This window comes from Ailuropoda melanoleuca, chromosome 6 (assembly GCF_002007445.2).
Source record: "Ailuropoda melanoleuca isolate Jingjing chromosome 6, ASM200744v2, whole genome shotgun sequence".
NCBI lineage: Eukaryota > Metazoa > Chordata > Mammalia > Carnivora > Ursidae > Ailuropoda > Ailuropoda melanoleuca.
In genome coordinates, this window is record NC_048223.1 from 56,408,713 (window position 1) to 56,420,010 (window position 11,298).

The 11,298-nt window shown below is 50.2% G+C and overlaps 1 protein-coding gene across 13 annotated transcripts in view; it reads right to left on the bottom strand.

Moving 5' to 3' along the window:
* The window catches only part of LGALS8 (galectin 8), a 36,026-nt gene that overhangs the window by 7,843 nt on the left and 16,885 nt on the right, over positions 1-11,298 (bottom strand). For 8 of the 13 annotated variants that reach the window (XR_004626103.1, XM_034662454.1, XM_034662452.1 and 5 more), the window contains exons 3-8: positions 4,735-4,823; positions 3,626-3,836; positions 2,084-2,203; positions 1,371-1,427; positions 643-669; positions 394-516 (exon numbers count right to left, since the gene is read on the bottom strand). Coding sequence is in view for 12 of the 13 variants with exons in the window: in XM_034662454.1 (XP_034518345.1) it covers positions 394-516; positions 643-669; positions 1,371-1,427; positions 2,084-2,203; positions 3,626-3,836; positions 4,735-4,823 (627 nt within the window). In the remaining variant the exon portion in view is untranslated. The remainder of the gene's footprint in view (positions 1-393; positions 517-642; positions 670-1,370; positions 1,428-2,083; positions 2,204-3,625; positions 3,837-4,734; positions 4,824-11,298) is intronic. The other 5 variants (XM_034662456.1, XM_034662461.1, XM_034662455.1 and 2 more) reach the window with 4 other exon arrangements.

The following is an 11,298-nucleotide window of genomic DNA, read 5'->3' on the forward strand; positions in this document are numbered from 1 at the left end:
TTTAAAGGCCTTGCCCTGCAAGCCCCAGTGGTCAGCACCGCCTGGCTCACGGCAAACACTCACAGCGTTTCAGAGGACGAAACGAGTAAACGTGAAGCGGGGCCTGAAATCCCTTGCCTGACCGAAACACGCTCTGAGAAGGTCGCCTACACTTGGGCTCTGCAGCCGTGCTGCGCGTTCTGCCGGGGGGAGGGGGGCAGCCCAGGTGGGAGCGTTCCAGAAAAACACACGCAGCCCAGAGACTTGATGCCCAGCTGACTTCTCCGTTCGGGGTCAGCACAGAAATGCAGAGTGGCTGCTTTGGGCTTCTACTGAGGGTAGAAGTTACACATTATCAGCTAATTAAAACTTAACTGGTTATATAGAATTAAGAAAATTTTTGGCTGTTCAAACCTTTGACAAACAGCTGGTAGGTAGTATTTTGGCGCAAGTAAGAGTGTGATTGGCAGTCGAACCTTTGCTCTTGGTGTAGACAGTTCTGGGTACGATTTTAGGAATGTCTCCTCTATTACTAGGCTGTTGGGGAAAGAGTTCTGCAGTAAGGCAGGGAAGGAATGAAGCTGTCTTCTAAGGTTTCAACTGTTCATGCCCTGGGTGATTTTATAAAATGTTCCATGTCATAACCTAGGCAGAAATACTTACAAAATGTGATGTGTCAGACTTCACTACCTATTGGAAGAGAAAGCCAAAGTGAAGACATTTGAGAGGGAAAAATTATATTTTATAACATGAGCAGTCAGATCTTATTGGTTATAAGGGCCAGAGCCTGCGCTTCCTGACGGTGTGCTGAGGAGTTGTGACGGGCTGCTCAGGCTGGGGATACAGGCTCACGGTCCTGGTCACCTGAAGCCTGTATCCTCCAGCATAAATAATTTTTCGTAGGACTACACATGAACTTTGGACATGTTTTACTTGTTCTTTCCAAGGTGCTCCCACCATGCTAAGATACTGTATTCCATCTTTTAGATCACATGTTCCAAGATCACTAAGGCATCACTTTCTCCATTAGTAACAAAGACTCAGTGTTTAGACTGTACTTGTTCCTACCAGGGAGAAGATGCATGTTGCAGTTCATGTGCCAATGCACTGTGGTCAGTATTTATAAATACCGTGTGACAGTTCTCTTCAACAGAGAGAGGTTTTGGCAGATACATGGAGAGCTCAAGCATCTGCAAAATTTACAGTGCCTGGAACAGAAGTATATGCCTTAGTTTTCAAATGCTTACTTCCAGCCTATTAATATTAAAAATACTTTTGCACATCAAAAACAATTATAATTTTACAAAATTCTGCCTGCCTGCCACCTGATTTACATGGCAACTAAAAGAACATTTTTAAACTGGTAGTTCATTAAAAGATTTAATATTTACATTTTCTTTACTTATCTCTGTCAGTTCCAGAGTAGATGCTTGGGTACTTCTGAAATCCTGAAGATAAGATTAATTTTTAACATCCATCAGAATTCTAAATACAACCTCCCTGACATAGCAAAAAGAATTATAAATAGTACTAAACATGAAAATATGCTTGAAAATTATAATCCAAAAATGTACTTAACATTAGGGTCCTTCCCCCTTATCAGATTGGCAAGCGTTACAGAGACTAAGAATGAGCATCAAGAAGAATTTGAGTGAACGGGCACGGCTGCCGAGACTGTACGTTGTTGGAAAGCTTTTCGGAGGATGAGCTCACCAGCCCTCCAACTAGTATCAGTTGTAACTTAAGATACACATGCCCTTTGACTCAGACTTCCTACTTCTAGGAATCGGTCTTGGAGAAATCCTCCACTGTACTCCAAGGAATTAGCCCTGTTAAAAAGGGTTGGTTTTGTTTGTAGTTATATTTTGGGTTTTGTTTTTGTTGTTGTTAGAAGCGTGCTAGATTTAAGATCCTATAGACATTAAAGGCCTGGCCAATACATAGCACACTACTGGTCTGAAAGATTTACTTCCAAGAAATTAATACACTAATGACAGAAACATTTACAGTATTTTTATCTTAGCAGAAGACGTTAAAGACATTTCCTACCGTTTCATCAGAAGACAACGTCGAAGAAGACCCCAGGCTATGGAAGGGTACTCACCGAGCTGAAGCTATAACCAACTGAGTGGACATTCACTTTGCCATAAATGCCCAGAGTGTCTATCTTCCCTGGGCTAATCCTGTGGGCATAGAGCAGTATATGTTTCCCATTTACAGCCACCTAAATGAACACAGAAGACAGACAGCCCAGCACCCCGGAAAAACAAACAATTACTACAGTTACTAATGTATCCAAATTTAAATCATGTCTACTCGGGTTTAATTTTCTATCTTTTCCCACATGTCTGCACATTACATATCTGACCAAGCTGAAAGCATCCATGATACTAGCAGTGTTTCTCATTTCCTTTGAGAAATCACCTTGGACCGGACACATTATGCACCCGTGAACATATGTGCACACGCCTGTGTGTCCCTGTGCATGTACGGGAGACACCGGGCTTCACAGTTCCCTGATGCCCTAGGCCTGTGAGCACCGCGGTTAGCAAGCTGCCCTGCAAGCTTGCCCCCCAGCCGCTGTCCTGGAGGACCACACTCTAAGGAAGGCCACCGTGCACACGGCAGGCGTTCAGTAAGTCCTTGCTGAATCTGCTGAATGAGTGGACACCGGCAAGCTTCTCGATCAGCTGTGGTTCCAACTGTAAGCAGGAAGAGGCTGTCCCTCCAAGGGCTGCTCTTGTGAGGCGACCGTGAAGTCACTCCTGAGAGTGTGGGAATACAGGGCCCGCCAGCAGGTGGCCACTCCACGCGGCTCCCTGTCCCTCCCTCCCAAAGAGGGGATGTCGGGAAAACAGGCTAAACGCAAACCGGCGTCAGACCAGACCTCAAGGAGCTTAAAATCCCACTGGCGGGTAAGGTAAACACAGGAAAAGGCACAAGAGTCCAGGAACAAGTGTTCGAAAGAACACTACAGATACACGTGCTCAGAAAGCCAGGGAAGGAGGGATGAATGGAGTTTGAGAGATTCAGGGGAGTGTTCCGGTGGGAGCATATCCTGAAGGACAGAAAGGTCCCCCACCAGAGATGGGAAATCTTCACTCTAAGCCAACGGGTCACTCATCTGTGAGGCTCGAGGCTCCACGGGGCTGGTGGGCAAGCGCGCCTGTCCCAAGCCTCGAGAGCCACCTTCCACCTCACACGTATGCGCTAGTACGTGCAGGTATTTACTGCGCGTAGGATTTCCAAGAATTCTGCGCCTAAAATCTGATCCTAAAGAACTCGTGGCGGGACTTCACTTTGATTCCCTACCCATCTGTCCGTTCCGGGTGCCCCCACGCTTCGGGTCACGGTGCCCACAGTTTACTATCCCGTATTCATACGATGCTGTGCTAATTCAGATCTGAGCTCAGCCGTGCTGGCAGAAATAGGATGTAATAAAAAGGTCTGGCTGCCCTGGACCCGTATTCCGGATGAAACAGCAGGGGCAGACAGACGTGTGCCCCACCTCACACTTGGGTACCCGCCTGGCCCCTACTTTCGAGCAAAAGGATAAAGCCACTCTTTTTCACTGGAAATAATGGAAGGGCGAGTTTATGGACATGCAGAGCTGCCCTGGGTGCCACCATTATTCTCCAAAACCTACCTGGAATTTGTCTTTCAACACCATAATCACAATTTCAAAAGATTTTTCTTTTTTGAAAGGCACGTCGTAGGTGATCTCTTCCCACCCCCATTTTTCATTCTTCAGAGTATTGCACACGATGCAGTCGGACCACTTGAAGCGTGGGTTGAAATGAAAGGCCACGTCGGCGCGCGGCTTCACGCTGCTCCCGCACTGCAGATCCACCTGGAACCTGCGAGGGCAAGGGGCCACATGGGCACTTGGAAAGGGGCTGCCGGGGAAGGCCCAGGAAGCACCAAAACCCAGCCTCAGCGACCAGTGACGGATCCTCTGCGTGTCCACCCAGGTGGCCTGAACACCTTACAGAATCTTCCTTTCCCCCCTCCGTACAGAGCCCTGAGCTGTGCAGAGTAAGAGCCCACATTTTCCAGCCTCCCTGGCGGACAGGCGTCCTCCGGTGCCAGAGGCTCTGCCGAGGTGGAAATGTCCTGGGAATGGCCCGAAGTCAGCCAGCATCTGCCTTTTGTCCACCCCCCTCCCCTGCCCACTCCCCTCAAACCCCACAGGGACCCACCCAGCCACCAACAACGTGGTGTAAGGGCTGGATTTCTAGCTGCCGTGAGCCATAAGAAAGAGGGACAGTAGAACCAAGAGCCAGGAGAGGCCTGCTTCTCCAGATTCTACTGAGTTACCTGGAAACGTATGGGCTGTCTTCTTCAGACTTGACTTTGGCTTCTTATTGAAGCTGCTGTTATCTGGGCATCAGCCACACACAGCTGGCCCAGCTCGAACTCAGCCAGCCTCGTCCACAGTTTGTACCCAAAGCAAGCATCAGACAACATGCCCAGAACAGGTCTTAAGCGATGATGCTGTGAGACTGTTTCACTGTAACTAGACCTTGTCCCTGGGGGTCTGACCACAATTCCTGTCATTAACTAGATATCCTTTATATTCAAACCAGACTTACTGCAATAAAACACCCAAATGACCTTTATTTCAGTCATTCACTCCCATCTCAGCACCTGGGCTGGGGCTGCTGATGAAAACCAGGCCTCAAAGTATCAGAAACTGTCTCCCCACAAAAAGACCCTTCGGTCGTGTTCCTGTTTCATGTAATACGATGGCTTTACCTGTCTGAATCACAGGGAACATGCCCACGTATTACAATCAACGTTCCAGGCTCCAGCTGCCCAGGAATGGTCCCGACATAGGGGAGTACCTAGGAAAAGATAATTTGAACAAGTGGATGTTTCCGTAAAACAGACTACATTTTGAAAGGCTGCATGTAAATCTGTTTGGAATCTAGCATTTTCTAAGTCACTATTCAAACAAGATAGTGACAGTATCTGAAAAGAGAAAGACACAGCTGAAAGTTCATACGACTTCTTATTTGGCTGGGGGTTTTGTGAAATAAAATGTCTACTTAATAGGATAATTCTGATAATAGAAAAAACAACTTGCTGGAAGTCCTGTTCCCCTCCCCCTCCCTTTCCCCCAAAGTTCCACTGATGATCCCAACATGGGATTGAGACCGCGTGAGGCCCCAAGCCCATGTTGATGGAGGCAGTGACACTTACTGCCTGTGGAAGGGGCTCCGAACACAGCCCCTCCACCACACCTGGGAGCCGAGTGTCTAATCTTCCCTGCCAGGCTTCCAGACCCTTGCTGGGAATCAGAGCCGCATGATCTCAGGGATGACTCTGGGTGCCTGTGGACTCTCACGACACAGCGCCGGCCTAGCCTGGCCTGGTCCAGCCTGTAGGCTTAGGTTCCAACACAGTATCCAGGTCCCAGCCTGCCCTTCATCACCTGGAACCCAGCCTGTCTGGGGCCGGACACACCATCAGATCTTGTCACTCCACTTCCCCAGAGGTGACTCCACTGTCCTCCCTCCACCCCCACACTGGCTGCGTCTCCTGCATCACAACCATTGCCCCTTCCATTAAGGGGCATCTGAGCAAGCCATCATGCCTTATGCCCAGCTCACCCCAGTTAGGACATGAGTGCTAAAATCTATCCAAGGTAGCTTTGATTGCCAAGAAATAAGACCTAAATCAAGAGAGCATATAAAAGTAGCTGCAGATTGGTTGCTCCTAAGCTGAAAATCTCCGTGCAAGTGCCACCTCCTCCATGGAGCCTTCTGCAGACGCCAGGGGCCAGTGGACCCCACCCCGCTCTGATGGGCCTCGCAGCACAGGAGACGCTGCCTGGATTGTACGCTGCGCAGGGCAGGCCTAGGACTGAGGTCAGGGACGATCGGTGGTTATGTGGTGAAGCAGTGGGCGCTCACCAGCCCAGAAACTGGGTCCCGGCCGGAGCCGCACCCACACAGAGGAGCGGCAGCTGAGCAGCGGCTCAACCACACATGTGGCTGTCTTGACCAGTAAGCCAAGCAATGACTGAGAAGGGCAGGAAACGACGGAAGCCAGCTGCCCCAGGTGTCGTGAGAGCTGCTGAGAGCAGGTGGGTGGGAGGAGCAGAGCCCATCGCAGCAGCAAGCGCCACACGCGCAGAGGCTGGCCACAGCCCCACGCCGGAGCCGCTGGGCTCTGTGCAGACCGTGTGGAAGGAATTACACGTCCACACTGCTCTCTGGGCCACAGCCGAGTCCAGGAACAGCCTCCTCAGAGTAAATCTGTTAACTCAACAGTCTTCGTAACTTGAAATTTTATATACATTCCAAATGTATTTATGCAGAATGTTTAATGATGGAAAATGTTAGGAGATATAAATATTAGGGAGAAAAGAGCCTACAGAACTATACACAGTATGATCTTAAGTTAATGATGAACATAAAAAAAACACCGTAAAGAAATAAACCAAAAATGTTAATAACAGTTTTCTTGAGGAATGGGATCTTAATTTTCTTCATATGTTTATATTTCCAGATCTCTATAATAAGCATTTACATGTTTAAAACCACAAGCTTTTATTATATATTTAACTTTAGGGTTGGAAAGAGCTTTCTCAGACCAATAATCTGTTCCCATCAATGCTAGTAAGTTCTTCACAATTGTCAATATAAGTTGTTCCAGTCTGAGAAACAACAGTGCGGAATTTCCGCCACGTGGACTAACGCTTTCTACTTAGGAAAGCACCCTCCATGGTGTCAGTCACACTCAAGTGATCTGGATCACGGGAGTCACACGAGATGTCCTGCAGCCCACTCCTTGAACTCTTGACAGTTTGCTCCTGTGAAAAGGAAGGAGGACGCTGTTTCGTAGGCAAACGTCAAGCTTTGATGTTTCATGAATAATTTTTAAAAAATTACAACACAGTTCTGATCACACTGGAGACAATACTGTAAGCTTAGGCCATAGCTGGGTTTCGTGTTACCTGCCGAACATCCTAGCTGACTCTCACTGCTCTGCCTGTTTTAGGGTGACTTCTGCAATGTCTGCTGCCCACAAAGGTCTCTCCCAGGCGGACTCTGCAGCCGAAGGACGTATGAGAGTCCTGTCTGTGAGGAGCCTGTAGTGTACCTGGGATACTTGGCTGTTCAGAGTCACAATCTTCTCCCGTATCTGGAAGACCCTCACTCAGCCTCATCTAGGCTGCAGGGAAGGGCGACGGCACAGGACGAAAGTCCGTCACTCGGGACTGCCAGCTCAGACGGAAAGTTAGAACCAGTGACAAGAAGACGGAATCACTGAGTGTTGGCGCTGCCGGTGGGGTCGGAGGCAGAGCTGGCCCGGGTGGGGTTGGTGGTGCAAAGGGACCATCGTGGTGAGAAGAGTCTTACAGCACGACTTTCAGTGTCGTCTGTGACTCTGTGGTTGACAAGTGTGGTCCTTCAGTCCTGCTAGAGATTCTGAGAACTACTCAGTATCACTGAATAAATTCCTCTTCTGCTTAGACTGGCTCTGTGCTGGCAACCACGAACATCTTCCACATCTTCACATACACGGCAGTAAGTAGGTGCCAGATGGGTGCTTCAGAAAAATGTAGGAAGAATCCAAGTTGCCCAAAGAAAGTTGATGAGGAGTGTGATGTGAGCTGCACAGTTAGGAGGGGGAAGCCAGCTCAGGGAGACATGTCCCTTTACAAAAGCAGAGAGGCACGAAAAGACAAAACAGGTCTGGCAGACATAAGCAATAACGCGGCAGTTCAGGACAGAGGGTCAGACTGTAGAATGGGATCATGAAAGTGGGGTTTGGGGGCAACAGTCCAGTGGGACACAGGATGCTGGAGCGCAGGGGGTTCGCCGGGAGACTGGCTACTTGCTGGCAGCCGGAGATAAGGATACGAGCCAGGCTGATGGCGGTAAACACTGGGGGACACAGGGAGGAAGAGACAGACACAGAACGACTTCAAAGGAAACCATCTACAGGGGCCGCCATCTAAAATGGTAAAACTGGGGAGGAAAGAGATTTCAGAAGGAAGAAGAGCTTAGATTTGAACTCGTCTGGTGTAATGGTTGGCAGAACAGCTAAGACCACATACACTGATGTAGGGGATTCAGGGCCACACAGTGAGTGAGTGGCAGGACTCATGCTCCAAGTCAGAGCAGAGAGGATTATTACAGGTACCAAGGTAGAGAAGCTGAGAGACAGGAAGAGCCAGGGGCAGAGGTTTGTAAAATGGCTTGTAAAATGAGGGAGTATGCAGAAAAGAGTGAACAAAGCAGACGGGATGGCGAGGCCTGCAAGGCTTTCTGACGAGGTTGGCCCCCCGCTGGGGAGAGCACCCACCACCCAGAAGGCCACGGGTGGTCTCCTGCACCTAAACTGTTGGTACAAGCCATATGGTTAAGCTAAAAACCTGCTTTCCTGATGGGAGTCTGGAATTCCAGTACGTGCCAGGCGGCAGCGGACCACGTGACCAGCACCCCATCCACCCCTGGGCAGGGAGTCTCTGTGGAGCTTCCCTAGCAGGCAGCATTTCACAGGCACTGTCACAGCGTGTTGCTGGGGGGTTTCAGCACGTCCTTGGGGAGTCCACCGGGAGAGGACCCATGGGACCCTTGAAGGTTTCCCCTGGACTTTGCCCCAGGTGCCTTTCCCTTAGTCATGTGGCTCCGTATCGTTTCACTGTAATAAAGCACAGCCACGAGCAGGACTCTGTGTCCATGAATCATCACACCTGGGTGTGTGTCGGGACCTCGAGGCGGGGGATGGGAAGAGAAAGGACAGAAGGATCAGTCAGCTGGACACATCAAGGAGGTCAAGTTCAATATGGGAAGGCTGTCAAAATCCTTAACATGGATAAATAAGGAAGATTTTTTTTTTTTAAATTTTATTTATTTATTCGACAGAGATAGAGACAGCCAGCGAGAGAGGGAACACAAGCAGGGGGAGTGGGAGAGGAAGAAGCAGGCTCATATCAGAGGAGCCTGATGTGGGGCTCGATCCCACAACGCTAGGATCACGCCCTGAGCCGAAGGCAGACGCTTAACCGCTATGCCACCCAGGCACCCCAAATAAGGAAGATTTTTAAAAAGATAATGAAGTGGGTATCATGCCCTTTGACCCAGTGATTCCACTTTTACAGATTTACCCTGTAAACTACTGGCACGCATGCATAAGGCCATACACCAGAGCGCGGGGTCCCATCACAAAAGGGAACAGTCCTTTCCCGGGAACTGGCTGAGTAAGTGATGGTATATGCGTACAACGGGCAAGTCATGCAGCCACGAAGATGAGCGAGAAGTCCCAAGTGTGCAGACAGCTCCAAAACGCGCTGCATGGGGAAAGCAGCACACAGGGCAGTGTCTATGCGGGCACACCCCGGAAACACCGCAGGCTCAGTTTCCGGGCCACTTCCACGAAGTGAAGACTGCAGTAAAGCTAGTCAGATACATCTTTTGGTTTCCCAGTGCATAAAAAAGAGGTTTACGTGATACTGCAGTCTATTCAGTGTGCAATGGCATTATACCTAAAGAAAAAAAAGTACTTTCCTTAATTTAAAAATATTGGTACAAAATACGAACCATCGTCTGAGCTTCCAGCAGGTTATAATCACTGATCACTGTTATGATAATAATGAAAAAGTCTGAAGCGTTCCAAGAATTTCCAAATTGTGACACAGACATGAAGAGAGCAAACGGTGTTAGGGAAACGGCCCTGACAGACTTGACGCAGGGCGCCCCAGACCCTCACTTCGTGAGAAGCACCATGAAACGAGGTTTGTAGTGTGACACACGTGTGAGGAAACAGGACCAATAAAAGTGACACGCACAACACACCGTGGGCACTCACATGTGCTCTTGGGAAGGACGTACACAAAACTGGGAAGTGTGGTTGCCTGCGGGGAGGGAGCCGAGCACCAGCGCAGAAGGAAAATGTACGGGTTAATGTAACCCTTAGATACGGTTTGAACTTTTAAAAATGATTTACACATACTATCTTTAGATTTTAAAAATAATAAAAAAGGAAAAGCCACTGCGTTTGACATAAATGAAATTAAATTTGGAATACAGATTACCTTCAAACTATTGGGGGCTTGGTGGCATGGGAGGAGGTAAAAGTAAACAGCAGAAAGACATGGAAAGAAATGGAAACCCAGAAAAGGGAAGCTGACTTGAGGAGGCAGACGTGACATTGGATAGGAACTCCTCAGTCCTGAAGGGTCGGCGGAGCATCTCAGAGCTTTAGGTAAAGGGCCGGAACTGCTCACAAGTCGCGCACATACTCAGAAGGTCTAACGGAGATCAGTAAAGACACAAAATGAAGAGCAAGACATGGCGAGTAAAGACAGAAAGGAAATTAAGAAAGAGTAAGAAAATCAAGAGGGCAGAGCTGTGGTTAGTGAAACAAGACAGCAGAACAGACGCTGTCTCAGACAATGGTCAACAAGGGAGAACAAAAAGGACACGAGGCTGGAGGGACCTCGGACGTTAAGAAAGAGTTTACTGGAGAGGTTAAGATGGCGGAGGAGTAGGGGACCCCTTTTTCAGCCGGTCCCCTGAGTTGAGCTGGATAGGTACCAGACCAGCAGGAACATCCACGGAATCAGCCTGAGATGCAAGAAGATACATCTGGATCTCTACAAATGAACATCTCCAGCGCTGAGTATCGAGGTACGAAGCGGGGAGCCGTGAAACTGCGCACAGATATCAGAAGCTAAACAGAAGGGGGAGGGAGCCGACGTGTCAGGGCGCCGGGAAGCGGTAGCCACCTGCAAGGGGGAGCGGACGGACCACGGACCCGCACGCTTGAGACAGCAGACTGAGAACGGAAGCTCCGGGAGCACAGGCGGGACGGCTGGCGGTTGGCGGGCCACCTGCACGGGGGAGCAAGCGGACTCGCGGACGGCACCCGCGAGACAGCAGACTTAGAACGCGAGCTCCAGGAGCGCGCGCGCAGGGCGGCTGGCGGGCCACCTGCACCGGGGAGCGGGCGGACCGCGGACCCGCACTCTGGAAACGGCAGACTGAGTCCGTGAGCCGGGAGCGTGCACCACCAAGCATCTCACGGAGCTCCGGAGCTCCGGTGTGCTCACTGGATCGAGGCTGAGACCGGGAGCTCCGGGAGCGTCCGCGGGGCGGCTGGCGGCTGGAGGGCCACCTGCACGGGGGAGCAGGCGGACTNAGCAGACGGACTCGCAGTCAGCACCCACGAGACACCAGACTGAGACGGGGAGCTCCGGGAGCCTGCGCGGGGAGGCTGGCGACTGGCAGCTGGCGGGGTTGGAAACCCAAAGGACAGAGACGCGCCGGCCCTGGAAGTGAGGGCTGGGACGCCGGGTGTGGGGCG